General features: G+C 36.7%; 1 protein-coding gene across 1 annotated transcript in view; it reads right to left on the reverse strand.

Annotated features, from left to right (window-relative positions):
- Positions 1 to 14,592, reverse strand: part of NAALADL2 (N-acetylated alpha-linked acidic dipeptidase like 2) — a gene marked incomplete at both ends in the record, with an annotated part of 329,666 nt that overhangs the window by 54,004 nt on the left and 261,070 nt on the right. The window contains one exon of the mRNA XM_080349764.1: positions 5,032 to 5,127. Coding sequence (XP_080205890.1) covers positions 5,032 to 5,127 — 96 coding nt within the window. The remainder of the gene's footprint in view (positions 1 to 5,031; positions 5,128 to 14,592) is intronic.

Below are 14,592 nucleotides of genomic sequence, written 5' to 3' on the forward strand. Positions count from 1 at the left end.
AGTATAAATTCATAACATAATTTCTCTTTAAAAAGGCATGAGAGCTCTATTGGTCTGTGCAGAACTCATGTCTTTGGAAGTATGACGATGAATAGACTGAGAAATTATGTGGAAGAACGACATACATGATTGAAGACAGGAATTTTAAAAATTGCATCAAAAAGAATACATCACTGAAGAAAGTTAATTGGAGAAATTACCTGTGAAAACTGACATGCCAACGTGTCACATTTTCATGATGGAAATCAAGGCACATGTCAAGAATTTCCAGTTAGCAAACCACACAGTGACATGGGGGAAGGCTGCCAAATATTCTCCTGGGCCTTCCAAGGATAAAGGGTTTTCTGGGCTTGGTTTGGGTGCATCAGACTTTCGATTTCTGAACATTTAAGATCCATTCTGTATGCACCACACAAACTCTTTAACACTTTAAGTACTGTAACTCTGACTAGAGTAATATTCTGTCTCTGCTGTTTGGAAATCTTAAACAATTCTGCTAAATCCTCTAGTTCTACACAGAGGGCATTTTTAAATGAAAAAGGGAGATGCATAAATGGAAATGCAGATGTACAGCTGCACGATGCAGAGGCCACTGGGACATCTAAGCACAATGTCACACAGCTTTTTCAAGAACAACCTGATACCAAAAAGCACATGCTGTCGTGGGAACAGCACGTGGGTGTGAATGTGCTCTTCCAAAAACAGCTCTGCCAGTAATAACACGCTGCCAGAAATGTTTCTGGTAAAACTTTGCAACATAGACTTGCTGTACACGGTTTGTGAAAACGTTTCCACTGGATATTATGGAGACTGCAACCCTGCCAAAACTACAACAGATGCTTCAATGAAATGCAAAGAAATTTCAAGCTGGTTGAGTACAATGAGATTTTGTTTTGAACCCTGGCAGGAAACTGCATTAATATAGTTCTTCACAGTATTATTCAACTGATTCAAAATCTGCACTCTCAATCTTTGCAATTGTAAGAGTTTGCCACCTACAAGTTAATTTAAATATGTTGTATTATCTTCTGTTTTGTACAACTAATATTTTTTAAATGTGTAAATCTCATATATCACTTATATATACATATATCTCTCCATAGTTACTTTTAGCTTTTGCAGTACAGAAGCATACAAAAAAAGAGCTCATTCACAGATACCATAGATGAAGATTAAAATATTTAGCAGATGTATGCAGCAAACCACAAATTTTGATTTTTAGGAAGATAACAGAGAGAAAAACTACCAAAGTTATGGATATCATTGCACTGCCAAGATGAATGGGTATTCCCTAAACTTGTATTACAGAATTAATGGATCTAGACAATGGGTAAATAGGAATATACATCCCTCAATGCTTCAAAAGAACAGAACAGTACGGTCTTGTTAGAGAATTCCTCAAATCAATGTTCCGGTGCTACACCTTAATCTGTTGTCAAAATGTGAATTTCATTTACCAACAGTCCTGCAGTCCAGTAGTTTTCATTCCACTTGCTTCAAGAAAAGAATCTGCTTGTCATCATCTTGGAAGTCTTTATATTTTTTTTATAAAAAGGAAATACCCACAATAGGTTACAAAAAAACCCTTATTTCCCCTTGAAATGGAAACATTCCTCCCTGTTGCTGTTATATTTAATGTTTAGAAGTTAATTATTAGTGATCCTGATTATTCTATGCTTCAATTATGGAGCTGCATTATGGCAGTTAGTTCTTTATGCAACTCCGTAATTGAAGCACAGAATAATCAGGATCACTAATAATTTTCTCAAGAGTTATCTGTCAGCACCCATAACTTGTCATAAAACCAATTATGTCACTTTTGGCATACCTTTCAACACTGTGATGCCTGCCAAAGTAAAAATCAATAAAAGATTATTATTATTCCATGGCTGATACTGGGTAAGTGGCTCCAGTGGCACTCCCTGTTGGGGGACTGCCATTAAAGCTTTTAGAACTGCATAATCTGAGTTTTATTAAGCTACTCTAGTGAGCATACCTCATAACACAAAAGTATTTTCAAACTTGTTAATAACTTCAATTGACTAGTTACCATGAAACACTGTGCTGAATAACACTGATAAAACTTACTGAAAAACAGCAGACTTTTCTGAGTATGCATCTGATAACAATGGAGTTTCAGCCAACTTCTGGTCTGATGGGACAACCCATTCTCTGCCACACAGGCACACGTTTCTCCATTTTAATACGTGATATATGAATTATAAAATGCACTTGAAATTACAAGGTCTGCAAATCTCATTTAAGATACCACTGAATTTTGTACTGCAACACACTGCTGTAATGAATGTCTTGGTTCTTCACCATAATGAAGCCTACGTATTTCTCTGCTCTGAATCTTCCAGATCAGACTGGGTCTTTCAGCAACCTACCCTAAATCCACCTTTAAAGTGCCAAGATCTGAGATATATTGATCTGACAACAGTTCTGATAAATTAGATATTCTAAGCACTCAGATTACAGATCTATCTCCTTAACAGCTGCACATTTCTCATTCATTTTACCTGCCACATTCAGCAATCTCCTCTTTCTCAAAGTGTTCACAAAATTCAGGTAACTACTGTCTTCAGAGAGCAGAAGCCACAATTAGCTGGTTATTTGTTCTTACACCAAACCTCGTGTAAAAAATTGTGTTGAAATTCTTCCATCGTTACTTAGTATCAAGCCATTCACATAGGAAAAAAAAATCAAAGCCCTACTTCCCTCAGATAGATGAAGGGCCTCAAATAATTTCCTGCCAAAACCAGCATAAGCGTTTCCACCACCTTCAATGGCCGTAAAGGCGAAGCACACGGTGAGTGACATGCAGTGGCAAATGAGTTTCATCAAACTGAACACTAACCACAGCTCTACTACCAAAACTGAAAAATACTCAATTCTCTGTGTCCTTCTTGACTTGCATGCCACATTATTTGAGCACTGGGCTGCAAAACGGCTCATTGTTGGAAAATGTGAAGTGATGCACAGGGGACAAAACAACCTCTGAGTATACACAGACAACCAGGATGTATGCCTTGGCTCCTATCACTGAAGAAAGAAATATTCAAGCTATCACGAACAGTTAATGGATAACAACAGTCTAAAAGACCAACAGCATGTGGAATATTATTGATGAAGGATTAGGGAAGAAAATATTATAGAGAGTCTATACATCAATAGTGATCCAACATATTGAATATGGTACGTAGTTCTAATTACATCAAAGCGAAAGAGATGTCACAGAGCTGCATAAGTACAGAGATAATGCATTATTAGGCAGGAATGACTGAGCTATGAGGACAGCTCAAAGTGGTTACTACACTGGGACACAAAAAAAGCTTAGAAAGGAAAGCAACGGGTATGGAAAAATAAATAGACTGTGTTTGTTTATTATTTCTCATGCCAAAGGCAGAAAAGACCTAGTGAAATAAAAAAGCAGCAAGTTTAAAGTAAATGTAGGAGGGGAAGTAAATTGTGGAAAATGTAGCTATACGATGTTACGGAAGTCAAAATGCCAACGAATTAAAAAAGGGCACAGATAACTACACGTTAACAGAGCTAGAAATTGGTGTAGAAATGTGACTATGAGCCTAAGAAATGTTGCACTGCCATGTTGCTGTTCAAGCTCTTCAAAAGCTACTTTAAGACCACTTGAGCTAAGTTAAAGTTGACACAATCACCAGCTAAGGAACTCACTCCAATGCTGTATATGTTATTCATTTTTATAAAAGCATCCTGGGCTACCGTCTGAAAAGCAAAATGAAAATATAGTTGTATCCTAGTGCAATCTTCCTTAAGTTCTATCAAAGAAAATTGTAATGTTCAGTGAACCTACTTAAAATAATTTGTAACGACTTACACAGCATCAAAATGCTTCAAGTCAACCATCTAATAAATATTTTTATGTGTTAGTCAACATTATAGAGCAAATACTGAAATACAGATTATTCAGATTACACATGGCCCATCACACACTAATTAGCAAATGACAAATTAATTATGCAGTAAATAATCACATAGCTACTTCCCTCAGTCTTTAGGAAGAAATATAGTGAATCTTTTCAGTCACTTTGGCATCAAGGATGGCTTAAAACCCATCAATTCCCTAAAAGGGTTTCACAGATGACTCTTGTCTTGTGATTGTTCCTTAACTGTCAGACTCTGCCAAGCTTCAAAAGAATGTCTAGGAATCTGTACTTTTAAAAACAAAAACAAAAAACCAAAAACCAACCCCCTAAAAATCCCAAGATCAGTCACTGTCTACTTAGCCAGAGAAGCTGATCCGCCTACATGCTAAATCTGCACAATGCTGATCTTTGTGAATTTATTTTTGTTGTTGCCAAAAGAAATGTTTCAACAGCAGCTGCTTTTCCAAAAGAAGTCGCTCCGAATAAACAAAGAAATCTGTTTGTGAGGTCTACATAGCTCTTATTTATAAGAAAACTAATTATAAGAAGTATACGAATCCATTAAGTAGTCCTGTCTCTTTGTAGAGATAGGGCTTGCTCAGCAGACAGAGTGAGGAAAGAGCACTTTAGAGCAAGGAGTGATTGTATTAATAAATAATATGAAGGGAGTTTTATATAGAAGCAACAAGAGGGATGGCCATACCTTCCTCTCAAGTGAGCACACTGTGCCAGCTCCCAAAACCAACCATCCGTGCATGGGAAGGTGCCCTCAGAGAACCCTCTTCACTGACGAAATTGACAGCAACAAAATTGCTAGTTCCTACCATCTAGTGGGGCTCAACACTATGCATTCATGCCAATTAGTTTAATATGAACCCCGCAAAATGCAACTGAAACACATAAGAGGAAGCATTTGTTCATAAAAGTGTTTTGATCACTTCAGTTGAACAATATAACAGTAAAGAATAATCCAAAGCTGAATCTCAATGAAAAAAAAAATCCTCTACTTTTAACTACATTCGAAGTATCCACAGGACAAAATAAATTATCTTTCACAATTATTAATAAATTCAGATTTGTCCATGTGAAAGAAAGTAGAGGTAAATGAGATCTCCATTTCTGTTACCTTTGCAATGGTCTCGTGCAGGCTGAAGGAGGGATCCATCTCTTCAGTTTTTGTTGTATGTACAGGAAAAAGAGCTTCAGAGAGAAAGCTAGAATTCTGTGAGAAAGAAAGAAGACGACTTTTAGGATTCCACATAGATTTTCTCCTTCCAATGCTTATTGGATTTTGTCCAGATATTGAACAACCCTTCAAATTATTCCTAAGTTTTGCCTACTTATTAGAACTTATTTCACTGATCTAAATAACTGATTCCAAGTCTCCAAAAGAAACAAAACCCCCTAAGCCTTATTACTTTATTTCCAGAATGGTAGTTGCCTTTGTAATTATTCTTCCCAAAGCAGCTAAAAAATCTTGCCTAGAGGAAGAAAAAATAACCATACAGATTTCATTCTGAGCTAGGCAGCAATCAGACATTTTATTAAATACATTATGATTTAGTCTTCAGAAGAAAGGCAAACACAATAATCAAAGAGATACTTTTATCTTCTGCGACTATCCTACTTCTGTGTACAGTAATGCCATCTACATAATATGGGGTTTTGGTCAATTCTCTGGAATTATATCCTTTAGGTTGATCATTCTTTAACACCAGGATATCTTAATATATTATTTGTACAAGATGTTTGTCTCTTCTTGTACTGTAAGAAATCAATACGTTTTATTGCATATTTACTGTCACAAGGAAAGAGCAAACTGATACCCAGGTGTGAACTGAAAAAAAGCAAAACAAATTAATACAAAACTTCAAGTCTCAAAGGTGCACATATGCCTAAAATGGGAATTATTTTAAACCTATGCTCCTGAACCTGGTATAATAATCCAGAAACTAAGCCGAAAAAAAATCTTTCTCTCCATCCCTGTAACTTCTGAGATGCACATCCTAGAATTATCCTTCCTTTTGTGAAGTGCCTCTGATTTTGCTTTTTAGGCATGACCTGAACTGCCCCTCTTGAAATAGCCAAGAATCCAGTGCCCACCTAATCCCCACCTGGCATAAAAATAGGTGTAGAGGTGCACCTTGAGGGACTGAAACGCTTGATGTGGTAAGCATACTTTAAATACACTCACTGCTCACCAAGAACAATGAGTTCAATACAAAAGCATCTTGATATATACTGGTTTTCAATAGCTTCTGTCTCATACTCTGTATTCACAAGAAGTGAGGCCCCTTTTCAGGAGCATTAAATCTGGTAATGATGCTCAACACATTCCACACCAGCCATAAAGTTATTTTCATTCAGAAATTGCATGCTGAGCAGTGGCCAAATAAAGCTTTGGTTAAAAAAATCTTAAAACTGAAATGAGTGTTAACAGGATTGATTTGTAAGGTTGGCGCTCCACTACCTTTTCATTTGCTAAAAACAATCGGTAGGGTTTATTGTTTTAAACATCAGGAAGCGAGCAAATGAGAGACACAAACAATTTAGATGCTTTGTTCTGGCTAGTACAACGTCTTTTTATGTGACTGAGCTTTGCTCTTCCACATGCTGGGGTCTAAGCCATACAAAGACTGAAAAAAATAGCACTTTAGCTGAAAGAACTGTTAACTTCAATTCAAACAAAAGAAGTTAAGTAGAGAAAAGAAATCCCCTATGCTCTTCCTCGGAAAAAAACCCAATATAAAGTCACTTACTTATGAACCCCTGGAGGTTAAAATGGTGGTGTCTGGTCTATGCCTGCTGAATTGGAATTCTGTTTGTATTATACTACACAACGCAGTGCATCATGTGGGTCCGAGCTACTTCTTAACTGCACACAGCATCAGTAGCTCTGTTGCTGAACAAGTGTAGGATACACGCATTAAAACCGTGTCAGTGATGTGATACATCAATACACTCTGTTCAAAACTCCTCAACTTAGGTGAAGTTCCCTACAGATGCTCAATTCACCTCCTGAGCTAGTACTTCACAGTTAAATTAACCTTCTTTGAAAAGTCTGACATGTCTCTCTGACATGTTCAAGAAAACTCAGGAAAAAGTATGTCTCAAAAAGTTATGTTACACTGCTTGTAATTTTGCTTGTTAATTTTTTCTACAAATTAATGTCTCCATGATCAATACTTAAGAAGATTATTTGTGGTAGTAAGCTCCAAACACTTTCTTAAAAATTATATATATATATGCATATATAACTAGCATAGATTCATGCAAATTTTTGTGCTCAGCAATGCATCTGTGTGTTATATAATTTGTCACAGAAGCATCAGAAAAATAAATTAAGTCATTCTTCCTTTCAGAAAACTTTTTTTTTTTTTTTTTTTTTTTTGGTTCTCAGGGAGATGATGCACAAAGTCATTTATTATAAGATAAAACACATGCTTCAAGACTAATTCAAGACTAATTCATAACACCTATTCATCTTTGTTTTAAGTTTGTGCACCAGTTTACAGACTCATGTTATTTGACTCGGGGGGAGGTTGAGGAACACTGTCATTCTGCCACGGTGGTGCTAATGCTGTTCACCATCGTTCACATAATTGCAATCAATAACTTAGAATTACATTATTTATATTCATTCTTGAGTACCTTACTGAGAGTCAGTGAAGGGAATGACTACTGAATTAGATGTGCTACACAAGATCAGATTATCACTCCACCTAAACAAATATTCTTTCCTTGGAATCCAAGATTTGATGGACCAGACACCTGTAAAGCAGGAAAAACCACTTAACCAGCTTTTATCTCACCATACTCTGGACATACACCCACAGAGCACAGGTTAGGATTCTCACAGTCCTCCATTCATCTCACATTCAATGGTAAGAGATACAAACAAGAGGTACAAAGTAGGCATTCATACCCATTCTCTTAATCTAGGTGCCTTAATGAAACAGAAGGTCTTGCTCCCCTTACACAGCTGAAATAGAAAGAAATACTAAATTGTATCTGAAAGACCCAGGTGAGGGTGTCACTGAACCTCAAGTCAGCTAGAGTTCTGATATGGATCAGTCCTGAAATCTCTCTGGAGGCAAACATCTGAAAAGATAAACTTTATTTTTCTTTAAAACTAGGTGTTATGAAAACTGCCTTTGTTAGAAAGCAGAAGTACAACAAAGTAAAATACCCTTTCTAAATAACTTTTTGGTGTTGTTTCTTTGCACAAGGTGTCATTTTCTCTAGGTTCTTCCACAGCCCAGCAACCCTTCAGCGATTTTCCACCTGAAAACAAACTAAGCACAGCCCCTTCTTGGATCCCCAGGAAAAGAGTTTGTGGGGGTTTTTTTGTTTGCTCGCTTTTTTTTTTTTTTAAATCCATCTTGTGGTCAGACTACAAATATGCTCCCTGCTCTTCTCACCAGTCCCTTCTCTATTGAAAGGTTTAGGGTTCTTTCGAGTTTATTACTGTCCCCCTCTCACACCAGCCCAGTTGCTCTCCCTTTTGTTTGCCACATCCGTGCTCTGGAAAACTCTCCCAGACCACTACGTTCCTTCTCTGAAAGCCACTGATCAACCAACCTTCCTTCCAAAGCCTTCCAGCCCTTGTTGAGACCACAGCAGCTGGGCAGAGTAAAGAGGCATCTTTGCTACTGTCCCAACCACTGCCTTCCAAAGGAACACAACGTAACTAAGCAATAATAAGCAAAAAAATCAAAACACATGTTGTCATCACAAGTGGCAACTCACAATGGAATCAAGGCTCTACTTGCTAAGAGCTCAAAAAGGAGTCATACAGAGTCACTGTGTCAAGCAGGCTTGAGTATTTTTGCATGATTAAGCTTTCTGCCCAGAAAACAAATTGCACATGAAATAAATCAAGTTAATATAATTTCATATATTTGCACATATTTATAGATGACATCTATTATTTTGTGTGTGTGTGTGTTATTTTGCATGTTGCTATAGACAGATAATACTTGTAAAGAGTTAATCCAAGATTACTATCCAAAGTAACTTCCTGATGTGAAATATCTTGCTCTGCATTTATAAAGGGAAATGTTTAAAACAGTTGTTGTTCCTTTATTTCTTCTTCTCTCCATAAAAGAACCCTCCATAAAGAGCTACTAGAAAGGCAAACATATTCTGTTTCTCTTGCCTTTTATTGTCTTCCGAGCACTAGGCTCATCAGGAAAAGCTGCATGAACTTTCCAAGTAACAGAAGCCCACTCTTTATCCCACGGAGCACATGGCAGAGATATGAGTCCAGATGATGTTTCAAGAGCTCCTCTCAGCATTTAACAGCAAGAGCAACACTTTCCAACAGTGAGAAACTGAATCGGACTCCTCCTTTATTCCTTCAGCAAGTTCACAATAACAAGCAAGTGTTGGTTTACTTTTTTTTTTTTTTTTTAAATAGCAATTTGCTAGGCAAATTTCTAGCAAATACACACTGAGAAAAAGACATGCTAATCCAAAGAGCCCTAAGAACAGCTATATTATTCCTTCCTGTTTTTCACCCACAGTAGGAGTTCCAGCTATAGCTGCTGTCATCGTACTCTCCCACTCTCACTTGCTAAACAAAATTCATCTGCCTTCACCTCTGGTCAGGCACCAGTACCACCCCACCTTGTACAACACGCACCTGAATGCTCTCAAGATGGTATCAACTTATACGGAAGGACTTTTTCAGGGTCAAACCACTGTGAGACACCATAAAATTTAGGATTTTAGGTGTCCAGTCATGCCTGTGAAAATGTTCTCCTCAAAGTTTATCACCTTTCGTAAATTATTCTGTTGGTATACAGCTACCCAAATGGATTACAACATTTGCACTTCTGATATGAAGGTGTTGTTATCACACGATTTGTACAGCCTAGAAAGAACTACACCAATAATACTTGAATTCCCAGTGTAATGATTTGGTTTCTCTACAAGCACTTCAGAAAAGAAATGACATACCATGTATTTGGAAGCGGGCTTCTAAAGCCCCCCTTTGTCTCATCTTCCTTTTGGTATGATCAGTTAACCTCATCTTTTCAATACTCATTTAATGAAGCATTCTGTGAAATTAGAAAGACATTGATGTTCCACTTTTCGAATAATGGGTCACTTCTGATTAAACTTCGATTGAACATCCAACTTTCAATCTTAAAACAAATTGCCTCCTTTTCTTTTTAATTTGAACCCAATTTCCTGCTGCCCTCAGGTCTCATGACAGTAATTAATTGATTTATGAATCGATTAAATGAGGATCGAAAATGCAGAAAAAAAAAAATCCCTTAAATCCCCAAACTTGGCTTACTCTTGTTTATTTATGATGGACACTTGGACTAAAATTAACTTCTGATTTATTAGACTCATTTTTCTAACTTACCCTTCTTCAACTAATTAAATGAAAAGAACGCTTCACCTTCTAAAAGTACTAAATTTACCATCCTTTGTGTAGCGTCTTATAGCATACCTCCAATTTATATGCCAGTTATCAACCAACGCATTTTAAATCATTAATAAAATCCCACAGCGCTTGTGGCGATTTAATGTGAAACAGAATAAATACCAAGACACAATTAAAAGATCTATTTTGCTGTCAAAAAACCCTACAACAAACAAACAAACAAAACAACAACAAAACAAACAAAACCTCCCCCCTCCCACTTAGAACTGAAAATAGTTCTGTGGTACATATAAACAATTTTTTTTACTAGGCCAGGACAACATTAGGTCCACAACAGAGTCCTATTTTCTTGACTATTACTTTAGAACCAGCTAAATTACCATCATATGCTGTTTTTCCATACCTGAACAGATTTTTCTTGCTTGCTGCATGTTCCCCAGCATTTGTAAGAAAACAACCATCTGTCCTTAACCTGGTGAATAATACACTGATACCTCCAAAATACGTGGGTTTGTGGCTTTTTGTTTTGCTTTCATTCTTATTTTCTTTTCAAAGAAACATGCAGTGGAAGTTTCTCCAGTCTGCGACAATGACCAATATTTAGTCTTTAGTCTGAAGTTCTTTAACTAGTTAAACTTCACCCTTGTTAATATTTGTCAGTACTATTCATATTTGTGCCAGCTTTGCCCTTCAATACTTCACAATATTTGTGCCACTAATTTTGTACTGCACAAAATTCAAAGAGTCTTAGGAAGGTACAATAGAAAGCAAGCAGCGAGATCAAAAATCCTTCTGAAATTTGTACAGGAAGGCCAAACAGTATAAACATACTAATTTAACGCTGCTAGTCTGCAAAGCAAATACAAAAAAGAAGGATGAAAGCCAAGAGAAAGCTGTTTATTTTCTTCCCATAGACCAAAGAATGATGTCTAGCAGAGGAGAATTTAGGGGTATAAAGCCTCTGCTGCATCAGGACTGAGAATAGAATCTGTTACCTGTCCATACATACATATATTCTGTGACTGTTCTATGAGCTATTAACCTATTTCACTCCTTCTGCCTTTTTGTAATACAACAGTATCAAGAGTAGAATTGCAGCAACCTAAGGGACACACACAAACATGCAGTGTCTGGTCACTAAAACGCAAAGCAAGCGGTCAGCGCTTACCTTCAGAATCAACCTGCAAAACAAGCTTAGTTGGGAGCTTGAATTCACCTGCAGAGCTATAAAGTTATACTAGTGCCAAAATTACTACCCAGTAATCCAGAGGCTTACAATTGCATCAGGACTTGTCTACATCTGTATTCAAACCCATTGCCAAAACTTTGTCATAGCATGAAGGAGAAAACCCCGTCAGAAAAAAGATAAAGAGAGTAGTGAGCAGAACAAAAATACTGCTGAAATCTGCACTGCAGGCTCTCACTAATTCCTTCTTCCATTTTACCCCAAGTCAAGCAATTGGCATACGGTGTCTTGGCAGCAAATATACAATTGTATTCCTTTGTGAAACAGGTGTTTCACCTCAGCTAGGCTAAAAGATCATCTCTTCTCCATTTTCCCTTTTTTTCCTGGCAGGATGTAAGAGACCGAACCAGAGGTTTGACTGGAAGAAAGATAAAAAAGAAGTAATGGAAAAGGGTATGTCATAGATTAAAATATGGCTTAGCATCAGCTCCCTGGAATACTTTTATTTTAGGAGGGTGCTGCACACTGAAGCAGATTTTTAAATAGATTTTCTGAAAAAGTGGATTATCTAGCAAAGAACATACCAAAGGCAAAGTGTGGTTCTCTAATGTATGGGTTAAACTAAATGAATGAAATAACACCAGGCATGAATGTATGGCATATAGGATTTCTCACTAATAAAGGCCCTTAAAGCTGCAAATATATCACAGAAGAGAGTGCACGCTTCTCCATCTCATTAGTGGGCTGACTCTCCCTTTCGAGCAAATGCTCTTGACATCTAGTTAAATATTACCCCCTAAAATCCACAAAGGATTATAAAGCAATATAGAAGTTGTTTTTACTGGTTATTGCTTAAATGAAACTAAAGAAATAAAATGTGCATGCTTTTAAGTTATTTTTAGAAAGCAAAGCTTTGCAGTTGACACAGCCTAACGTGTGTAAAAAAATCTCATTCAAAGAGAGAATGACCTTACTTTGTGAAAACGCGCATGTCAGAAAGAGTTTCTGACAAGAGGCTTTTCTTTGGTATTTTCACCACTTCAGTTTTAGAAAAGAAACAAAACCAAATCTATGTTCTGTTTTAATGTTGTGGTAAAGATGCGGACTGACCTTGTGATGTCACCAGATGTTGAACAAAATAAGCAATGCCTGCCAAATCAGATGCCACAGAGAACAGAAGAGGCATAACTGGAATCACTGCTGCACAGTTTATTTTATTATTCAACTCAATTATAGCTGGAAAAACTCAAGCCAACAGTCATCAGATAGGCAAAGGGTAAAAGTACTTTTCTCTCATCCCTTTTAATTTAACATTTTCTTCCTTGCATTATTAAGTGAATTAAAATAATCACTGTAAAGCTATAATTTCACAGACTGCAGCAGAATGAAAGCAACTTTTAAGGTATCAGGACGCTTGCATAGCTTTATTCCTCTCCAGAGTTTTCCCTTGATGCTTTTAAAACCAAAGGCAGAATCAGCAGTTTAAGGAGGAGGAAACAGTCCAAGCCAGAAATGCGGAACCTCACAGAGGGTCTTCACAAAGGTGCCAAAGGTCAGGAAAAGGAGGCTCAGTTCAGATTCACTACATGTAAGAGAGGACACCTTTGCAGGGATGTGTGGTGTGAAGGATGCAAGAACACTTTGTAACATTTTATGATCAATTATGATCATTCGAATTACGTGGATAGCATACAGTGCCAGTAAGATCATCCTATGTCCTGTTGTAAGTCATGCATCCCAGTGACAATGACTTTCACAATCAAAAATATTATAAAACACAATACTTCTCTTTCCTGATTGGATGCTTCCTATTTACAATTTTTATTTTTAGTGCTTTAAAAGAATATTTAAATTATTACACTGAATGAAGATTTCTGATTTTCTGCATCAGACAGATACTGTGTAGGTGGGAGGCTCGCCATTTTGCAGTAAGAATCAGAACTGGCTTTTTCTAAGAACAAAAATAATGTCTTCAAAGACAATATTTATTTATTAACAGCCTTATTAATCAGTTCCTTAATGGCCATAATAAATCAAACATTTGAAATTTTATTTGAGAGAATGTATCACTGACTCAAATAATATAATAGTTGTTTGATAGTCCAGTGACCTTTTTTTTTTAAGTATTAAAAGTATTTAAGTATTAAAAGTTGAGTGCTACAGTACTAATATCTGCTGTTATAAACCAAGTTCTGATACTTGTGTGAATGCTAAAGAAGCTGTTCATTTTTGTTACTGTACAGCAGATTTACAGACACAACTTTCCCCACCTGGATGCACCATGGAATGTTTGTGACATCAAAGCACTAGGATTTCTGAGAACAAACAGATTCTTCCGGAGTGAAGTAATGTATCCAACCGAAGACGGTGTCATCAGTTTCACTAACATCAGTGGAATAACAAAGATGCTCTTCCATGAAATTAGGTAGCTAAATATTCATATTATTCAATAAAACAACTCAAGCTATCAATTGAAAATCAAATGTATTTTGTCTTGTAAAACACTGAGTCATTAACCTTAACAATTTCAGCATGCTCTCACTACCAAATTCAACTAAATTAGCATCCAAGTGAACAGATGGACTAATGTATTAATGTAGTACTGGTGAGTACTACAATGAGTAACCCTTGAATGTACTGAGAAATTTAAAAAATCACTGATTTTTGCTCAAGACAGACAGAAAAGATAAAACATGTTGGTCAGAAGAAAGACAGTATGAGTAAGCAAAAGCACAGCTATTATAGAGACAGTATAACTGATGAGTGAGAAGGGCAAGACACACAAGCAGCCATGGTGTGGACCTACTTTCACAAGTCATCCCAAAGCAATCTACTGGGGACTGTTCCAATTATATTTTTTACACACTGGCAGTTCATCATTTGTTCATAAACAAAAGTTAAACCTTTTTCTTCACCTTGACACATCTCACTGCCATTGCTACACCTTGTTGACCAGAAAGTTCTAGTACAAAGTTCACAAAATCTCTCAGTAGCAAATGCAACAGCACCAAACTCTCCAAAGGTTAGAAAAACAAAATCCTGCATTCCCAAGCAACGTTTCATTCTGAGGCTGATACACATTTGCTCCTTTGCAAAGAATTTCT

Source organism: Nesoenas mayeri (assembly GCF_963082525.1).
Source record: "Nesoenas mayeri genome assembly, chromosome: 9".
Classification (NCBI taxonomy): Eukaryota; Metazoa; Chordata; class Aves; order Columbiformes; family Columbidae; genus Nesoenas; species Nesoenas mayeri.